This window comes from Mobula birostris, chromosome 21, assembly GCF_030028105.1.
Source record: "Mobula birostris isolate sMobBir1 chromosome 21, sMobBir1.hap1, whole genome shotgun sequence".
Lineage (NCBI taxonomy): Eukaryota > Metazoa > Chordata > Chondrichthyes > Myliobatiformes > Myliobatidae > Mobula > Mobula birostris.
In genome coordinates, this window is record NC_092390.1 from 39,601,212 (window position 1) to 39,623,406 (window position 22,195).

The window sequence follows — 22,195 nt, forward strand, 5'->3', positions numbered from 1 at the left end:
GAATAACTATGATGAATAACAATGATCTTAGGCTGAAATGTCAACTCTTGAGTTTGTTATAGTAATATAGAGTCAGAGAACACAGCTGCAGGCCTTTCAGCCCATCTAGTTTGTGCTAAACTATTAATCTGTCTACTCCCATCGACCTGCACCTCAACCATCCATGTATCTATCCGAATTTCTCTTGAATATTGAAATGAAACACATATAAAACACCACCACTGACAGTCCATTCCACATTCTCACCACCCTCTGATTGAAGAAATTCCCCCTCATGTTCTCCTTAAACATTTCACCCTGACCCATGACCTCTAATTTCAGTCTTACCCAACTTCAGTGGAAAGACCTTGCTTGCATTTATCCTATTTATACCCGTTAGTACTTTGTAATCAATACAAAGAGCGGGTCCCATTTCCGCAAAGAACCAAAGTCAGATGGAAAATGGCATTCCTCTATCAAATCTCCCCTCTAGGGAGTACAGTCCTAACCTATTCGATCTTTCCTTATACTTCTAGTCCTTAAGTTTTGGCAACATACTTGTAAATTTTCCTCTGCACTTTTTCAACCTTATTACCAACTTTCCTGTAGGTAGGTAACCAAAACTGCACATAATACTCCAAATTAGGCCTCAGTAGCATCTTATACGACTTCAACATAGATTCTGAACGCCTATACTCAATTTATAAAGTTCAATATGACAAAAGCTCTCCAGGACCCCATCTAGCTGTGATGCTACTTTCCAGGAAGAATGAATCTGTATTCCCAGATCCCTCTGTTCTACTGCACTCCTCAGTGTCCTACCATTCACCATTTAAGTCCTACCCCAGTTAGTCTTCCCAAAGTGCAATGCCTCACGTGTGTCTGCTTTAAATTTCATCTGCCATTTTTCAGTCCATTTTTCCAGCTGGTCCAGATCCTATTGCAAGTTTTAATAGTCTTCCTCACTGTCCACTACATCCTCAATCTTGGTTTCATCTGCAAATTTGCTTATCCAGTTTACCACATTATCATCCAGATTATTGATATGGATGATGAGCAACGATGGGCCTAGCATCAATCCCTGTGGCACTCCACTAGTCACAGGCCTTCAGTCAGAGAGGCAACTATCTACTACCTCCTGGCTTCTCCTGAGAAGCCAATGTCTAATCCAATTTACTACCTCATCTTGAATGTCAAGTAACCAACTGAACCTCCTTGACCAACCTCCCATGTAGGACGTTGTCAAAGGCCTTGCTAAAGTCCATGCAAACAATATTCACTGCCTTGCCGTCATCAACTTTCCTAGTAACTTTCTCGAAAGCCTCTGTGAGATTGGCTAGAGATGACCTATCATGCATGAAGACATGCTGACTATTCTTAATCAGTCCATGCCTATCCAAATGCTTATATATCTGGTTCCTTAGAATACCTTCTAATAAAATATCCACTACTGATGTGAGGCTCAACAGCCTATAATTTTTTGGTTTATTCTTAGAGCCTTTCTTAAACAATGGAACAATATTTCCAATTCCAATCCTCTGGCACCTCATACCAGGCTAAGGACATTTTAAACATCTCTGCCAGGGCCCTTACAATTTCTGCACTAGCCTCCCACAGGATCCAAGGGAACATCTTGTCAGGCTCTAGGGAGTTATCCACCCTAATTTGCCCCAGTACAGCAAACACCACATCCACTGTAATCTGAATATAGTCCCTGACCTCACTGCTGCTCTGCTTCACTTCTGCAGACCGTGTCCATCTCCCGAGTAAATACAGATGCAAAAAACCTATTTAAGATCTCCACCATCTCTTTCCGCTCTACCACTCTGAGCTTCTAGAGGACCAATTTTATCCCTTGCAATCCTTTTCCTCTTAAGATAGCTGTGGAAGCATTTGGGATTCTCCTCACACTTTGTCTGCTAGAGCAACCGCATGCCCTCTTCTTGCCCTCCTAATTACATTCTGAACTGTTTTCTTGCATTTCTCATACTCCTCAAGTACCTCATTTGTTTCTACCGGCCTATACTTGCTATGCACCTCCTTCTTTTTCTTAACCAGGGCCTCAATATCTTTCAGTAAGCAAGGTTCCCTAAACCTGTTATCTTGGCCTTTTATTCTGACAGGAACATGCAAACTGTACTCTCAAAATTTCATTTTTAAAGCCTCCCACTTAACCAGTGTACACCTTTCCCAGAAAACAACCCATCCTAAACCACACTTGCCAGATCCTTTCTGATAACATCAAAATTGGCCTTTCTCCAATTTAGAATCTCAACCCGAAGCTCAGACCTATCCTTCTCCATAATTATCTTGAAACTAATGGCATTATGATCACAAAATGCAAAGTGCTCCCCTCCACAAACTTCTATCACCTGCACTGTCTTGTTCTCTAATAGATTTAATATTGTATTCTCCAGTTGGGAAACTGTCCTGATTAAGGAAACTGTCCTGAACACATTTTACAAACTTTTTCCCATCCAGCCCTTTAACAGTATGGGAGTTGCAGTTGAAATCACCTACTATTATAACCTTATGTTTCTTGCAACAGTCTGCATTCTCTCTACAAATTTGCTCCTCTATATCCCAAGGATGATCATGTTGTCATCCTTTCTTACTCCTCAATTCACCCCATGGAGCCTCAGTAGATAAGATCTCCAGTCTGTCTTATCTGAGCTCTGCTGTGATATTTTCCCTGACCAGTAATGACACCCCTCCCCCTTTAATCCCTCCGGCTCTGTCACGAATAAAGCAACGAACACTGTAATATTGAGCTGCCAGTCTTGCCCCCCTGCAACCGAGTCTCACTAATGGCTACAATATCACAATTCCATATGCTGGTATGCCCTAAGCTAATCTGGCTTTCCTACAATACTCTTTGTATTGAAACATACACAATTTAGAACGTTAGTAGTACCATGCACAAACCTTGGATTTCTGGATTTTTTGTAGGTTAAAAAACATCTGTCCCCACAATCACTCCACTATCTGCTTTGGCTCTTTGGTTCCCATCCTCCCCTGCAACTCTAGCTTAACCACACACCCCACCCCACACCATGCAGTACTAGCAAACTTTTCCTTAAGAATATTCATCCCTCTCCAGTTCAGGTGCTTTCTTTCTTTATTAATCTTTTTATTAATTTAATACAAACAAGAGGAGAATTATCTCAAATATACATATCAATAACCATACAGAGATTAAAGTAGACATTATCAAAGTCATACATAGTATTAAAGCTAGTGTATAATATATAATAAAAAAGAAAACAGCAATTCTCCTCTTATCAGTTCATAAACAGGATAACAAAACTTTGAATTTTAAATGAAGGAAAAAAGACCTCCACTACACTATACAGAAAAAAAGGGACTAGGCAGTCCTTTCTGAGGATACGACCAGAAAAGAAAAAGAAAGACTTTCTGATCAAATCTAAAACTTCGAGAAAAAATTGGAAGAGTAATAAATCAAATCAAATGAAAATATTGAATAAAAGGTCGCCAGATTTGCTCAAATTTAAAGGATGTATCAAATGTCCGACTTCTTATTTTCTCTAAACTTAAACAGGACATAATGGAGGAAAGCCAATAAAAGACAGTCGGTGGATTAGAATCCTTCCACTTCAGTAAAATGGCTCTCCTAGCCAATAAAGTTGAAAAGGCTATCATATGTCGAGCAGAAACAGGAATATTTCCTGGTTTCGATGTGGTAATCCCAAATATTGCTGTTAAGTAAATTAGGTTGTAGGTCCAGATCGAAGACTTTTGATAAAGTTTTAAAAACATCTCTCCAAAAATTGTCTAGCTTTGTACAAGACCAAAATATATGAGATAAAGTGGCCACCTCACTATTACATCTGTCACAAATAGGATTGATGTTGGAAAAAATACGTGCTAGTTTATCCTTTGACATATGGTGACATATGGGCCCGATGCACTACCTTGAACTGTATCAAGGAATGACGGGCACAAATAGATGAGTTATTAACCAAATGAAGAATTTTACTCCATTGATTATCTGAAAATGACTCTTAAACTTCCAATTCCCAGGCACATTTAATTTTATTGTTAGATATCATTAACAAATTCAATATCCGTTTATAATTTATAGCTATCAACCCTTTTTGAAGTGGTTTAAGCTGAAAAAGAACATCTGTCATATTAGGTGGATAAGCATAAGGGTAATTTGGCAGCAAACCATGTAAAAAATTCCTAATTTGTAAATATCTAAAGAAATGTACATTAGGTAAACCATATTTATCCACCAACTGAGAAAAAGACATTAAACAGTCCCATAAAAATAAAACCTGAAAAAGTTGTTATTCCCTTGGTTTTCCAAATTAAAAAGGTCTTATCCAAAATTGATGGTTTAAAAAAATAATTAAAATGGATATTACTAGAAAGAACAAAATTATTTAACTCTAAAAAATCTATGAAAGTGAAACCAATTCTTAAAGTATGTTTAATAATAGGATTAAATTCTTGTCTACTAATCTTAGGAAACAAAAAGGGAAGAGGAGCTCCCAGTAAAGAGGCCAAAGAGAAACCCTTCCCCGAGTTTTCCTCCAAATCCAACCATGAAGGACATTCATGTATGTCTGAATAATGAATCCAAAAAGTAATATATCAAATATTAATTGCCCAATAATACATTCTAAAATTTGGCAAAGCCATACCACCATCCTTTTTTAATTTCTGTAATAAAGGTTTACTCAATGTAGGATTTTTATTATTCCAAATATAAGATAAGGTTATAGAATCTGTTCTATCAAAACACGTTTTAGGAACAAAGGTAGGAACTGCCTGAAATGTTTATAAGAATTTTGGTAGAATTATCATTTTAATAGCATTAATTTGACCTGTTAATGATAACGTCACAGGTGACCATTTAGAAAGCATTTGTTGAGTGTAATCAATTAATGGAAGAAAATTATAATTATATAGGTCCTTAAAATTATTAGTAATTTTAATACCAAGATAAGTAAAGTAATTTTTAACAATACTAAAAGGAACTTGATGATATTGATCTGAGTAATTATTAATGGGAAATAACTCACTTTTATATAAATTTAATTTATATCCAGAAAAACTACTAAATTCAGAAAATATAGATAGCATAGAAGGAATAGATTTCCTAGGATCTGAAATATAAACTAACAGGTCATCTGCATACAACGAAACCTTGTGTAATTTGTCCCCTCTCCGAGGGACAGATCAGCTATTATATGGCTGGATAATAGAACAGGCTCAAGAGACTGAAAATATATTTCCTATTCCTTTATTCCAAACAAAGCTAAAATCAAAGAATCAATTGATATAGGAAGGGACTGGGGAAGTTTGCAGAGATAGACTGGATAGAGACCAAAGAGCTAGATTTTCAATGAAAGAGAATGAGAATTTTATTTCCAATATTACTAAGTATGTGAGCCATGAAAGAAAGGTAAGCAGATTGGCATTGGAAGAAGGAACTCCTACTGGTAAGTAGAAAGTTTCATGGAAGCCCTATATACTTTATAGCCACCAAACAATTGATACTAGAGTGTACAATCATCACAGCGATATTTGATTCTGTGCTTCCCGCTCCCTGGAGTACAAATCGATAGTAAATATTAACAATTTAAATTATAAATCATAAATAGAAAATAGAAAAGGGAAAGTAAGGTAGTGCAAAAAATCCGAGAGGCAGGTCCGGATATTTGGAGGGTACGGCGCAGATCTGGGTCAGGATCCATTCAGCAGTCTTATCACAGTTGGAAAGAAGCTGTTCCCAAATCTGGCTGTATGAGTCTTCAAGCTCCTGAGCCTTCCCCGGAGGGAAGAGGGTCAAAAAGTGTGTTAGCTGGGTGGGTCATGTCCTTGATTATCCTGGCAGCACTGCTCCAACAGCATGCGGTGTAAAGTGAGTCCAAGGATGGAAGATTGGTTTGTGTGATGTGCTGCACTGTGTTCATGATCTTCTGCAGCTTCTTTCGGTCTTGGACAAGACAACTTCTATACCAGGTTGTGATGCACCCTAGAAAAATGCTTTCTACAGTGCATCTATAAAAATTAGTGAGGGTTTTAGGGGACAGGCCAAATTTCTTTAGTTTTCTCAGTAAGTAAAGGGGCTGGTGGGCCTTCTTGGCAGTGAACTGTGCTTGGTTGGACCAAGTCAGGTCCTTTGTGATATTGACCCCGAGGAACTTAAAGCTTTTGACCTATTCCACTTGTGCACCACCGACGTAAATTGGGTCGTGCGGTCCGCTACTCCTTCTGAAGTCAAAAACCAATTCCTTCGTCTTGCTGACGTTGAGGGATAGGTTATTGTCTTCGCACCATGCCACCAGGTTCTTAATTTCCTCTCTATACTCAAGTTCATCATTACCCGAGATACGGCCTACAATTGTTGTGTCATCAGCAAACTTGTATATTGAGTTTGATGGAAACTTGGTTACACAATCATGGGTGTACAGTGAGTACAGCAGGGAGCAGAGTACACAGCCTTGTGGGGCACTGGTGCTCAGAGTGATTGTAGAGGAGAGCTTGTCCCCTATTTTTACAGCCTGGGTCCTGTCTGTGAGGAAGTTGAAGATCCAGCTGCAGATCTGAGTGCTAAGGCCCAGGTTCCGGAGCTTAGGAATCAGTTTATTTGGAATGATGGTATTAAAGGCAGTGCTGTAGTCAATGAAAAGGAGCCTTATGTATGCATCTTTATTCTCCAGGTGCTCTAAGGAGGAATGTACGGCCAGAGAGATGGCATCTGCCGTTGACCTGTTGCTCTGGTAGGCGAATTGCAAAGTTGAGGTTGACTGGTAGGCTGTGGTTGATGTGTGCCATTACCAATCTCTCAAAGCACTTCATAGCAATTGATGTCAGAGCCACAGGTTGATAGTCATTCAGGCATGCCTCTTGCTCTTCTTCGGCACTGGGATTATCGTTGCCTTCCTAAAACACGAGGGGATCTTGGACTGAAGCAAGGAGCAGTTGAAGATCTCAGCAAACACTCCAGCTAGCTCGCTTGCACAGGCCTGGAGAACCCATCCAGGGACGCCATCTGGGCCCGTCGCCTTCCTTGGATTTATCTTCAGGAAGGCCCTCCTAACATCCTCCTCAGTGACAATGAATCTCGATGCCACCAGGTCCGGCTCATCCGGAGGGAGCGGGACGCTCCTCTTCTGTTCGAATCTTGCGTAGAATATGCTAAGTTCATCAGGAAGAGAAGCGCCACAGTTATTGATATTCCCAGCTTAGGGGAATTAACAAGGTGTAATTCAAGTAGGCTCACTTATTCTGGATGGTGTCCAGCTTCTTGAGATTGCTTGCTATTAGTCTTCATCCAGACAGATGGAAAGGTTTCCATCACCTACCTAGTTTGTTCCTGCAGCGTAGGTGGTAGAAAGTCCTTAGAGAGTTAGGAGATGGGTCACTAGCTGTAAAATCCACGGTTTCTGACATGCCCTTGCGCCTATGTTGATTAGCTGAGTTTCTGGTCATTGGAGACCCCGAAGATACCGATTGCAGGGGACAGGGCAATTGCAATGCCATTGATGTCAAAGTCAAGTTTATTGCCATATGCATAACTACACATATGCACAGGTGTAATGAAAAACTTAGTTGCAGCAACACTGTAGGCACGTAGCTTCATATCAGCAACACTCACAAGAAAATAAGTGCCAAATAAACATTATACAGAATTTTTACAGAACAAAATCTACTTTAGTTCAAGGTAATTGAAGTGGTCATAGTGTTGTTAAACTGTATAGTGATTGGGTCAAGGGAAGCATTTGCTCTTGAACCTGGGTGGGGTGGGACTTCAGGCTGTCTGACAGTAGCTGTGAGAATATGGCTTGGGCAGTATGGGGGATCTTTGCTGATGGACGCTGCCTTCCTGAGACAGCGTTTGCTGTGGATAGTACCGGTGGTGGTAGCTATTTAGGCAGATTCTGTCTTGTTAGACATAGTTATTGGCTGGCACTTCTCTGGTGCGACTTTTAATTGTCACTTATTAACCCATACCTGAACATTGTCCAGGATTGGTACTTGTATGCATGAACCGCTTCATTTGCTGATAGATGGCAAATTAAATTGAATGTGAGCAAACACCAGCAAACATCCTGACTTCTGACTAGATGATGGAAGGAAGGTTATTGATGAAGCAGCTGAAGAGGGTTGGACCTAGCACACTGCCCCCATGGCCTGGTTAACTAACCTTCGATGATCACAATCATTCTTCTTCGTGAGAGGCAGAACAACAGCACCATTGGAATGTTTTCTCTCTGTTGCTGATTAACTTTCATTTCAATTGATTGTTTTGATACCACACTTTGTCAAATGCTTCCTTGACATCAAGGCGAGTAACTTTTTCCTCACCTTGAGAATTCAGTTCATATTTGGACCAAGACTGTGATAAAGTCAGAAGCAATGTCGTGTCAGGAAAACCCAAACTAGGCATAATTAAGTGCCACTTGATAGCATTGTTGATGATGGCTTCCATCACTTTGCTGATGACTGGGAGTTGACTGAATAATAGGTAATTAATCAGAATAGATCTTCCCTGCTCTTTGTGAATGGGACTTCACCTGGCAAGTTGCTACACTCTTCAGTAAATACCAGGATTGTTACTGCAATGGAATAACTTGTATTGAGATTTAGTTAGTTCTGAAATTCATATCCTCAGTATTTCAGAACCTCATCTTCCTGCCGCCTTAACAGGGATAGAATTCCTCTAGTCCTCACCTACCATCACACGAGGCTCCACATCCAACACATCAGTTTCCATAATTCCTGCCATCGTCAAAAGGACCTGATCACCAAACACGTCTTTACCTCTACACCCACCCTCTGCTTTCTGCGGGGATCATTTCCTTAATGATTCCCTTGAATTATGAATCATCATTCATAATGATTCCCTTGTCCATTTGTACCTCCCAACTACTCTCCCTCCTGGCACTTGTCCCTGCTAGAGGCAGAAGTGCTACACCTGCCCATTCACCTCCTTCCTTTCCTCTATTCAGGGCTCCAAACAGACCTCCCAGGTGAGGCAGCACTTCACCTGCAAATCTGCTGGGACGGTCGGCTGTATCTGGCGCATCCAATGCAGTCTCCTCGACATTGGTGAGACCCTACATAGATTGGGCGACTGTTTTGTCGAGCACCTCTGCTTCATCCGCAAAAAGCAAAATTTCCTGGTGGCCGACCATTTTAATTCCTATCCCAATTCCCGTTCTGGCATGTCAGTGCATGGCCTCCTCTTCGGCCACAATCAGGTTGGAGGAGTAACACCTCATATTCTGTCTAGGTAGCCCCCAACCCAATGGCATGAACATCGGCTCTTCCTTCTCTTCTTCAAATCCCCATCCTAGCCTCTTACCTCTTCACCTCACTTGCCTCCAACTTGAGCCTCCTCCTCCTTCCCATGGTCCACTCTCTTCTCATCAGATTTCTTCTCCAGAGCTTTGCCTTTCTAAGCTATCACCTCCCAGCTTCTTTTTTTGACCTCCCTCCCCCATCCACCAGATACCACCTATCACCTTCTAGCTTGTCCTGCTTTCTCTACCCCACCTTCTTACTTTGGCATCTTTCCCCTTCCTTCCCAGTCCTGATGAGGTCTCAGCTCAAAACATTGATTGTTCATTCATTTCCATACATGCTGCTTGACCTGTTGAGTTCCTTCAGTACTTTGTGCGTGTTTTTCAGAACCTTATCTGGGTTGTTCACTAGTCCAGCTGACTTTGTCACATCCAGTGCTCTCAGCTATTTCTTGATATAACGAGGAATGAATCAAATTGGTTAGAGATTGACTTTTATGATGGTCAGTATCTCAAGAGAAAACTGAGATGATTCATTTATTCTGCACTTCAGGCTGACCATGGGTCTGGATACGTTTCAGCCTTCAGTATTTGTACTGTTGTCTAATGTATTAGGTTTTCTTTTAGATTTCCTTTAACTAATAATTTGTCTTGATGGTCCGCAATAGCCGGAGTAAATCCTGAAAATGCATTACAAGTGTCATTTTGCTATATTAAATTTCCATCTGATATTTCTCTCACAAAATACAGACAAATCCATTATGTTTTAATGGCTCAGTTGTACACAGGTCTGTGATTCTACTCTACAGCAAGATGTTACTCTTACATGCATTCATGAGAAGTGGTCCAGCAAGCAGCTTGGTCGCATCACAACCACTAGGGTAAAATTGATGCATACAAAATGCTGGAGGAACTCAGCTGGCCAGACAGCATCTATGGAAAAGAGGAAATAGTCGATGTTTTGTGCTAAGACCTGTCATCAGGACCCTCCTGATGAAGGGTCTCAGCCTGAAAAGTTGACTGTTTCATTATTAACCAATAATGAGGTCAATCCCTTTTAATTTATCGTTGTTAAGTTTAACCCACTTCCCATAGAATGAAGTGTCCCCAATTTTTGCATCCAATATATTCTTGGTGTACATAATTGTCTTTGTTTGCACTAACTATGGAGCATGGAAGTGTACAGAACACCTGAACATACAACATAGACATCTACAGCACATTACAGTCCCTTTGGCCCATTATGTTGTGCCGACCATGTAACCTACTCTAGAAACTGCCTGGAATTTCCCTAGCACATCGCCCTCTGTTTTTCGAAGTTCTATGTACCTAAGAGTCTCTTAAAAGACCCTACTGCATCCTGTAAATTATGTGTTATTGAAATTCTGTTACTTTTGAAATTTGGTTGCACTGATGTCAAATGGAGCTAAATTTTGGGTGCCGATGGTACTACATTACATTCTTGGTGCTTACAAACCAAGATGGATTTCTAATTAGCAAAACCCTAATTCACTTACATCGAACATCATTTGCAAGTGAATTGTAGGAGCATAGGTTCACTGTGCTCAAAGAATTAGTTCATAATTGTGCATCAGAATGATGCAAGATTTGTGAAATTTATTCTCCAGAAATTAGTCATCCAAGATGCAATACTAGATAGCTAAGGAGACTATGATAACAGATATAAAGAGAAATGGATGTCCATCCACTGGGTGAAATGACGGAGTTAGCAGGTTCAGATTTATCTATATACATGTAAAAATACAATGAAATGTGTCATTTGCATTAACAAACAACACAAACCAAGGATGTGCTGGGGGTAGCTCGCAAGTGTTGCCACACATTCTGGTGCCAACATAGTACGCCCACAAAGGTTGGGAGAACATAGAACGCAACACAACAAGCAACTAAGCAGCAGCAACAAAACAAGCCCCTTTCCTCCCTCTCAACCTCCCTTAAAAGTGCAAAACACTCAAAGACGCAAGGAGTTGCAATGGATGAGCAGAGGCATAAACCTTATATGCTAGCTGGTTTTAGTGGTCTCAAGAGAAAATTCTAAAATATTCAGAATATGTACTTATCAGTAATGCTTTCTAATTTAATACAAGTCATGTTATTGTATCATGTTACTCTAAGTTGATGATTAATTGTGTATTTCCATGCATATAGTGTTACATGTGGTTCAGTTTCTGCATTGGAGATCAAGTTTCCTGTTGAAATATCTATTCTAGAAGATCAGCACAAATAGTCTCCTGCTCTTGGGAGGATTTTCACAGACAAGAAATTGGTGCGTTCACTATGGATTCAGCTGCTGTTATAGCAGGGGAGACAGTGCAAGTTTTGATATTCCTCCCTAAACTTTTCAGCTTCTCCACCTCTTACTTTTCCTTTCAAATATACTTTATAATGGAGATGCAAGGAGTCTCTTGGTTTCCCACTTCTTTGCCAAGGCTTCTTTGATAACTGCACACAAACTTAAGCTCTCTATTACCCACAGAAATGACATCAACCACAAGCATCACAGACCTTCCTGACATAGAAGTACGTTGCTCGCTCTTCCACACCTCTGATTTAAAATTCAAAAACTTACTGGCTAACAGTGGTACAGTGGTACAGGAGCACACCTGGACCATAGCTATTCAAGAAGGATCACCAGCCGCTTTTCCAAGATGATTGGAGATCGCCAATGAGTGCTCATCTTTCCAACAATGCCTACATCCCATTATTGATATTTTGTTTCCATAATCTTTCCCAATTTGCAGTTGCAGAAACTACAAGAGCAAAAATGTAATGAAAGGACATTCAAAATACTGCTTAGGCCACAGGCTGTTCACTGTGAGAAGGGATGCTAGAACTACATATAAAAAAAAGCCTATTGCCATGAAATGAGAATTGAGATCCTAGACCAGCTACATTAATGATGCCTAGAAGGGCATATCAGAGTCTGGGCTTTCTGTGACAATAATACACCACTAAACTCACCAAACCCATTTTTCCAACTATGACATGTGTCAGAAGCTTTCTGAGTATTCCCTATTTGTACGAATGAATGCAGCTCTAAAAGACAAGAGATATAAACCAGCTACAACGGTGCATCTATTTGATCGACATCCCTTCCACTGTGGCTGCACTGCGTTACCATCTACCAGATGCATTGCATGACACTGTCAATGCTTTTTGGATACCACCTCTCAAACATACTATAACTACTACCTCAATGGACAGGACCGGGAAGCACATAAAATCAGCACAACTTGCAAGTTCTCCTCCATGGGACGTTATCTGGTGCTTGAAATGCATTGCTACTCCGCTACAGAATCCCTAATAGCAGCATCAGATATCTTCCCACTCTGACTGAAGTGGTTTTAGAAGGATTGCCGTCCAAGGGCAATATGGAAAGGAGATTAAATGCTATTTATTTGAAGAAAATACACTGGAGCAGGAAAGGTTTACAGGTGCTGAAAAACAGGGTAAAATTATGAACAGTATGATAGAAAGTAGAAGACCATTTCCTACAAAAAACAAATTTCACGACATAATAATTCTGATAATAATTCTGATTTAATCTGCTTGGTGGATATTTTGTGTAGATTAGATCTGTAATTTATTAACTTTTTAAGAATTATGAATAAATTTATTTGCTGAATTCAACTTTTTTTTAAGCAAAAAGAAAGCTTTACTCATCATGGAAGATATATTTGCAATGTATTATAACTAAAAATAGACATTCAGAATTCTGTCTTATTTCACCCTCCTGCACTAGTCATTCTCCCAGCCTGCCCATGTCTTCCAGGATCTAGCCTTTATGCAGTGAATTACTAATGGCGTGAGATGCACTGTTCAATTTTTGCAACTAGCACTGGAGCTAAATGGAGAGTTAATAGACTTTAAAAATTCTGAAAGTCCTTGTTAGGGAGGAATAAAAGCACAGATTTATTCACATGTTGTAACTATCTACTTACATTAAAATAGTGGTGAAATTTACAATGATCCTGAAACTGGTATTTTTAACTAGAATTTTTTTTAAAGGTTGCTCGTAGGATGGAAAGAGTTGAAACCAACAGAAATTGCCTGAAACAATCAGCGCCCGAAGAACAATCGGGTGCGTTCTTTCTTCTGCAAAAATTACACATTTTAAACACAGAGACAATTGATTATTAGGCTCTGCTTTCAGGAGATGTAATTTGTGAAAACTGTTCAGGTTTGAAGGAAATTCTGTCTGATGAAATAAATTCATTAAAACATCCTAGATACAACTACCAACCTTGTTGGCCTTTGGATTTTAAGTGTTAAATTTAATATTCATAAAGTCACGATTGCCATTAAATTAATGCTAGGCACGAGATTAGATTTCTTAGATTTTCCTTTCATAACATAAAACAAAATATCCTGGTGTGATTACTAGAAGATTAGTTATTGGTAAAGTATAGTGATGACCAAGTCTGCCTGTTGTAATTAGCATCAAATCTTAAACCTCAGCACTTCTTAAACATTCAAATATCTTAAATGCAAATTAAGGAGATAAAGTTCAACAAAATATTATTGAAATTTTACAAGAAGAACACAAGCCATTTCATTCATAATCTTTAGATGTTTTCTATGAAAAAGAATCAGTGGGAAAAACAGGTCTGAACTTTGTGCGTTGATCATCTGCGTACACATATTAGCAAAAAGTAGTGCTAACCCATATATTTTCCCCTTCTCATACTAACTTCATGTAAACCAAACATTACACCTGCCAAACATGCAATGCACCAACACCTGTAATACCTTTAGCAGTAGCACTGGGGACTGAAGTTCAAAACAAATTATATGACTGTTAACTTGATCTAATGAGTTTCACTGCAGATTTTGGGATATTAAACATCTTGCCAAAACTCTAGCTGTACTTTAGAGTTATGATAAAAACACCGGTATTTTGAATTGAGTGACATATAAAACAGTCATGCCTCCTGTACAACTTCTCCAGTTTTTATTTACATTGAGTTCAATGACAGATACATTATACTTCTGTAAATGTATTGATTCACACAACTAATTATGTGTGTGTTTTAACAAACATTGGCCTCATTCTATAATCGATCCTTGCCAGAGATTCAGTGTAGCACACTGCCACATATGCAGTTTTATAGTCCATTAAAATTACAAACGATTCATACAGACAATACCATACACTTCAAACAAGCAGGGGTAACAACAATCCTAGTTACGTAAACAATCTTTCAAACACTTCAATTCTAATGGACTTTATCTTATGAAGAGCCTAAATACTCACCTTATTCTCTGACTCTGAGCAAGTTTATTAAATGTTTCCATCTTTACTCAGGAAAATACAATTGCTTTGCAAATTATTTTCATCTGTGCCTAAGAAGGCAGCTGCTATCAGAAGGTCAGCCAAAGCAGAAGTTGACTGGTTGCATCATATCAGATGTTGTTTTCAGTTGCATGAATGACAAATGGCATTTCATACTGTAACTTTTAACCTTCTCGAAGTATTATGCTGTATTTCTTGTGATAATATGATAATGAGATTAGTGATTGAAGGACATTACCAGCATTTAGTCAGTCATAAACTACTAAGCCCAAGCCGTGCCTTGTTCACATCAAGCTATATTTAACCAAAATTGCAAAACTTACATACTGCATCTTAAACAAACACGTGAGTCAGGCGTCAGAAGGTTCCAGGGGTGTTTTTATTAATTTTAACTCCATGTTTTCTACTTTGAGGCTATGATGCTTAGATATGATTTTTGATTTAATCTGTGGGAACAATACTTAAGATACAGTTGCATTCTTAATGCCTGACATTTATTGCATTTTAAAATTACTGTTCTATCTTCAATAACATTTAGAGATATCACAATCTTATGGAAATTTTAGACTGTAACATCAACTATTATTGCATTTGAATGAAATTGACTTACAGGGAAAAAAAACAGTATAGTGAAGCTTTCTAGTTGGTATAATTTTCACACTAATATCTTTGAAGTTATACTGTATATGAGTCAAGAGATTCTTCAGTGTCCATTAGGGGCAGGGTAAATCATTACTGTATGGCAGAGCTTTGCCAATTTTAGTTGAGGTCTTGTCATTGAAAAGCAAGCACAATTCACCAGTTAATGTATGTACAGGGGTTTTTCTCCACACTTTCCGTGAATATTTCACAAAATAAAACAGTAGGTAGGCCTAAGACTGGGACAGGGGTACAGAACAAAGAGGCAGCTTGAGCTCAGGCACCTGTGTTGGAATCTGGTTACAGCAGAGTAGGCCTCCTAGGCTGGTCAAGGGATGGGTCTGGTGGGTTGGGAATTATGGGAGATTGCATTAGAGGACTGGGGCTGCGCTTCAGGGCATTTGGTTCTGGGCAGGGTCATGAACACAGAGATGGGGAACACGTGAGTGTAAATTAAAGAGTTCCCACCCAAGCTGGATTCCCCGCTCATGTCTGGGATCTGCCCATGTTAATAAACAGGGCCCTGCTCATTCCCCACTTGCTGGGGACATTTGCTCATGTGGTTCCAAGGCATGCGCACAGATGGTCATTACACAATCACTTCTGCAGAAACAGCAGCATCATGACAAGCATGAGTATGCCTCAGACGAACATGAGTAAATTTCCCCTTCAAACTGGTAAATGGGCAAATGCTCTTTTATTAATACGAGCAACTTTGATTAAAGACACATAAACAGCATTAAATCTGGTATTTCTGTGCATGTGCTGTCATCTGTAGAAATCCTAGACTCATTGACAGTTTCAGGATACCAAATCACCCATTTGTTACTTTATTTTGGTAGTCAGAAGTAATTTAAAACTGTTAAAGTCTCCTTACAGCCTATGTAGCTGGTAAAACTGGGGATGGGGTTCTTTTGGCTGCCAAGGATAGTTCAAGTTGTGTGCCAATCAAAAAAAACTGCAGATTAAAAAAAAAGGAACAAACAGTTGAATGAGCACAGATGTGTTTAAACTAAGAGTTGTCTATTATAACCCCCCATGGAGTACAGCGTAACCATGGAAAGAAAGAAACACTTCTGCTTTCTGTGTTTGGATCACTGATGCACAGCACGTAACACAACAATCACAAAATTGGTCACGCTCAACTAATAGCATTTGCAGATGTAAATTAAAGATAAAAGTTACCATAAGTAAAAAAAAACCAGAAAAAGTTAATACTCGGCAGGCCTGGCAGTAACTATGGACCAAACAGCAGTTATCGCTAGCCAGCATCATTGTGATATTAAATCCAGCACATGTTTCTAACACAAAAGGACCATGGACAGTTTTTAGGAATTATAAGTCCTGGTTTGAATTGCCAGCAATTCTGGGCATCACAAGGAACAGATACATTGGCCCACAGGGAGCACAGCATTCTTTACCAGAATGATAACTGGACTCTATGGATTAATTTATAGGAGGAGATTACTCAAACAAGAGTTATATTTTCTGCAAGTTAAAAGGGTTATTTGCTTTAGGTGTTGAAGATTTTATAGAGAACTAAGGCAATTCATGCAAAGAACTTATTTTGGGCTGGAAAGTCACGCAATTTGGGCAGTTCCAAATTATTAGAATGAGACTTTTTTAAGGCATTAAATCAGAACACTTTTTTACCTGGAAATAGCCGTAAATATCTGGTGGTCTTTTTTTTTATATAAATGTCAATTGATTTGATATCAACTAACACTTGAAAATCCTGGCATCTATAGATGGTTTTGAATTAAATATTGTGGGATAAGGAAGATTGGTAGGTCTGTGGAACTCTATCATAGGCACTAGTCTCCCCCACCATCGAGGGCATCTTCAAAAAGTCATTCCTCAAAAAGAAAACATCCATCTTTAAGGACCCTCACCACCCAGGATATGCCCTCCACTCATTGCTACCATCAGAGCAGAGGTACAAAAGCCTGAAGACACACACAATGTTTCAGGATCAGCTTCTTCCCCTCTGCCATCAGATGAGCAATGAACCCATGAACACTACTCCTGCTCTCGTTTTGCACTATTTAATATATAATATATATATTTATTATTATAATTTATAGTATATTTTTAAATTGCACTATACTGCTACCGCAAAACAGCAGTTTTGACAACATACTGTATGACAGTGATAATAAATCTGATTCTGATTCTGTGGAGCTATTTTAACACACTGAAAATAATCAGGTTATCTATCAATGAACTGATTAACAGATCAGTTATGATTTCTTAGAATGGCAAAGGCTTGATGGGGCATACAGCCTACTCCTATTCCTATGCAGATTTATTCTTGAGTAGATCGGGGGGACGGGGGGAAGAGAAGGACGGACGGCGGGGACAGGGGGAGAGAAGGACGGATGGCGGGGACAGGGGGAGAGAAGGACAGACAGCAGGGACAGGGGGAAGAGAAGGACGGACGGCAGGGACGGGAAAAGAAGGACGTACGGCAGGGACGGGGGAAGAGAAGGACAGATGGCAGGGACGGGGGGAAAGAAGGACGTACGGCAGGGACGGGGGAAGAGGGATGGACAGCAGGGACGGGGGAAGAGAAGGACGGACAGCAGGGATGGGGGGAGAAGAGAAGGACGGATGATGGGGACGGTGGGGGGAAAAGAAGGACGGATGGTGGGGATGGGGGAAAGAGAAGGACGGATGGTGGGGATGGGGGGGAAGAGAAGGACAGACGGCGGGGATGGGGAAGAGAAGGACGCAGGGCGGGGATGGGGGGAAGAGGAGGACAATCAGTGGGGATGGGGGTAAGAGAAGGACGGACGGCAGGGATGGGGGAAGAGAAGGACGGATGGTGAGGACGGGGGGAAAAGAAGGACGGATGGTGGGGACAGGGGGAAGAGAAGGACGGACGGCGGGGATGGGGGGAAAGAGAAGGACGGACGGCGGGGATGGGGGGGAAGAGAAGGACAGACAGCGGGGCAGAGAATATGGATGGGGTAAGGACAGTCCGGGGGACAACGGGTGGTGGGAAGGACAGTGGGGGGAGTAGGAAGGACAGTGGGGGGACAGCAGGGGGAAGAAGTACAGTAAGGGGGAGGAAGGACAGTGGGTGATGGGAAGGACAGTGGAGGGAGGTTAAATAGGCAGAACTATGTAAGATATTTGTCCCATAATGAGTTAATGAGGACTGTAGTTCGGATTGTTGGATTTAGCTACAGTAAAGATTATGTTTTGCTTTACCAGAACTGAGCTGAGGACAATTCTGCCAAGTTTCCCCTTCAGAGTAATGTCAAATTAAAGAAACAATAATTACTGCCAAGCCCCTGGAGATGCCAGTGCTGATCCTTCCACTCATTAACTTGATGCCATGATACTTCTCGTCTCCCTCCAGATCAGAATACCTCGACCTTCATGGCCCATACTTCTCTGCTCTTCAGATTTTAGCAGCTCATGAACATCTTTGATTCATTGCCTTAGTAAACCCTTACAGGCATCTGATTTCTATCTTGGGCTCCATCCAGATGGCAGTAGTCATCTTTGGCCTTGTACTGCCTCTCCAGTATCCTGGTTTTCCATTTCTAGCTCCCCAAAGATATCAGATGCTGATTGCACATTTAAGTCTTCCCCAGCCAGGGTACCGTAACCTGCGTATGCTCATTAGTGATCTCAACAAAAGCATTTACATTTACAAAGCTCTTGGAATAGAGCTGTTAAACTATCTTTTACTCACATGTCAATTGCAATAGTTTCTTTCATAGTAAATGGATTCCAACACAGAATGTCAAGATATGTGAAAATATAATTAAATTCCATAAGGTGATGCAGTTTACTTCAGTCATTGTTTACCTGCATTCACAGATTATACGTCTGAGCTCTACATCAAAGAGAAATACTGATGTCAGAAAAGATTATCAGGGAGGAAGCAATGAGGAAACATTTCAAGATGGCTGCCAGCATCCCAAACATAAATTGATAGTTCTTTTTAAAAAATAGTTTAATAAAATGAGTTAGATGCCATCTACTCTGGATGAAGTAAATTTAGAGACGCCCATATCAAGAAAGATCAACAGATCTTTTTAAAAATAATAAGAATATACTGCAACACACACAATGTGCTGGAGGAGCTCAGCAGGTCAAGCAGCATCTATGGATGGGAGTAAACAGTCAACGTTTCTGGCTGAGACCCTTCATCGGGACTGGAAAGGAAAGGGTGAAGAGGTCAGAATAAGAAGATGGGGGGATGGGAGGAAGATTTTACAGCATCTGCAGTACCTCTTGTGTCAATAAAAATATACTGTTCTGGTGATCAAGCAGGGGAAATTTGACGCAGCTTCGGCCTTTGGTACTCTGAGCAGGTGGTGACAAATTGCACTGTTCAGCTTGCAGTGAGTTCCAGTCTCTGGACAGTTGAGCTCCACGTGCACACACTCAGGTCCCTCGCATGCTAAGGGCAGTAGAACTGCTAATGGCAGAGAAAAGGCATATATCCCCTACTTTTATAAGAAAGAGGAATGATCACCACATACAACATACAAGCAGTCAGGAGATACAGGCCAGCTCATCCTAATGGCCAGGTCCCAACATCTTAAACACAAGAGATTCTACAGATGCTGGAAATACAGAGAAACACAGACAAAATGCTGGAGGAACTTAGGAGCTCAGGCAGCATCCATGAGAGGAATAAACAGTCAATGTTTTGGGCCTTTCATCACCTTCCTGACCTGTGTTGCCCCCAATATCTTAACTTTCATTGACATTCTGTCTGCATTTGGTCAGACAGATGTTAACAATGTTGGTTAGGAGGAGGGTTGGGCATGAAGCTAGCAACCCCACCCTGTAAAAACCTAGTGCTACAGAAATGCCAGCAGAAGCTCCAAAGACCTCACCCTGGGAGAGGAAAGATCTTCGCCTAGAAGATCTATGAAGTCATATGATGAAAGCAGAAACCACAGGACCGATTAACCTTCTATAGGCCCAGGTCAAAGAAAAATATTGATGGTCTATATCCCAGTAGGGTGATGCACTGAAGAAGTAAAAGAGAGCACTGTGATTCACTTTACGTATTGAAAGATGGCCTGAATTGTTTGGAACCAGGGAAAGCAGCAGCATTTTGGTATCCTTATTTTAATTGGGTCCTAAGCCCCAGCCTTCTTACTGGCTGTCACCATTTTAGGAAGGAGTTAACGTTGGTGTCTCAGCTGTCATCAGAAATTTTACTGCTAAACTGAATTCTTTAAGTGTATCAGCCACACACCATGGTTGTCATGCAACCAGGACGAAGGTAAAATGTGACAGAGATTATTGGCTGCTGATCCACCTACATCATGTTTTTGAGTGAAAAATTATTTTCTTTTGCTGTGGCAAATATGCTTTTTGGCAAAGGAGATGTTGCAACTACAACATTGCAAGGCTCCATGCAAATAGATATTAGAAAAAAATTAAATTTGGTAACAAAATTTTAAATGGCCAATTTACACATCTATCCTGAAAAGATCACAACCATGCCACTGTTCCATTAATGTTTAACCTTCGAATACTCAATATGGGCTCTGCCTCGAGCACTTTATTATTTAACGTCTGTTCTACTTGTTTGTACTGGAAGTATTTGAATGTACTTCACATAGTCCATACCTGTAATCTTATCTCAACTGCAAAAATTCTGTGCTGTTGTAAATGTAATTGCCTTTTCAAGTTACAGAAACAGAACAGTTAAAATTAAAAGGAGATGACATAGCACAGAGGCGGTAATTCAATCCTTAGTTATTTTCCGGTAGAATTATTTCCATGACCCTACTCTTTACCCATGGCCTGGTAACCTTCCCTTTAAGGGCGTATCCAATTCACTTTTACATGTCATTCATCAGTATGCTACAGTGCTTTTCCATCTGATGAATTCCAACTCACTGTATAAAACAGAAGTTTCAAGTTCTAACTTGCCAACTCATTCACCACTGCAATCAACTTCTCTTTATTTTATCCAAAGATTTTGGACACCTGTATCAGATTTCCTCTCAACAGTCTCTACCCCGTAAGGAATACTCTCAGCTGTTCCTCGTTGCCTCCTTCTGGACACCTCTCCAAGACTTCAGTGTACTTCCTGATTTGAGATGCTCACATCTGAATAAACTACAGCAACATTTCACAAATGCTCAGTGTAACTCCCTTGCTTTTGCTTCAACGCAACTGAAAGTAGCAGATAATGCTTTTAAGCCATGATGCAATTTATCCTGCCTTGTTCAAAAATTTGAGTGCATGTAACAGCCAGTCCTACCCTTCCAATTCCTCTTTAAAATTAAACCCTATAAACTCACGCTGGAGGTAAAAGATTGGCAATGATTCAACTGAATAGCAGAGCAGGCAAAGAAGCCAAATTACCCTTTCCTTCTTTTCTCGTTCTCATTGCCCCCTTCACATTTCTGTCCAAAATACATCTCTTTAAACTCCAGTGTTGAATCTCATCTGCAATGAATATTTTCTTTAATTTATCTGCACCCTTCTGAAATCTGTTGCTAACCTTCTCATTGGTTAAGAGCATCTCAAAGTTTAGTGTAATCTAAACACTTTAATATTACACAGACACACACACACACACACACATTCATATACATATATATATTTTATCACTCTTCCTAAGAAAGCTGGAGCAATAGAATGTGAATTACATAGGACCATAAGTTTAATGAGTCATCACCAAGATACTTCTAAGAATTTTGATGACAAGAGCTAAAAGTAAGATACAAGCTGAAATAGGCAAAGAACAATGTGGTTTTGTGAAAGACAAAGGTACAAGAAACGCAGTACTGATGTTAAGGATACTATCAGAACGAGCTATTCAAGCGAAAAAAGATTTATTTGTTTGTTTTATGGACTATGCAAAAGCATTTGATAACATGAAGCACAATAAGTTATTTGAAATATTACAGAAAACTCTAGATCTAGATTTGAAAGACCTCCACTCAATCAGAAATCTGTACTGGGAACAAACTGGCGCTGTAAGAATAGATGGAGAAGA

General features: G+C 40.1%; 1 protein-coding gene across 8 annotated transcripts in view; it reads right to left on the reverse strand.

Annotated features, from left to right (window-relative positions):
• blnk (B cell linker) overlaps positions 1 to 22,195 on the reverse strand; it is a 199,045-nt gene that overhangs the window by 78,913 nt on the left and 97,937 nt on the right. Inside the window, exon 1 of one of the 8 annotated variants that reach the window (XM_072239365.1) lies at positions 14,533 to 14,805. The exons of 6 other annotated variants lie outside the window; for them this stretch is intronic. In XM_072239365.1, coding sequence (XP_072095466.1) covers positions 14,533 to 14,573 — 41 coding nt within the window. In that variant the 5' untranslated portion in view covers positions 14,574 to 14,805. Of the gene's footprint in view, positions 1 to 14,532; positions 14,806 to 22,195 lie in introns of those variants that run through there. One more of the 8 variants, XM_072239363.1, reaches the window with a different exon arrangement.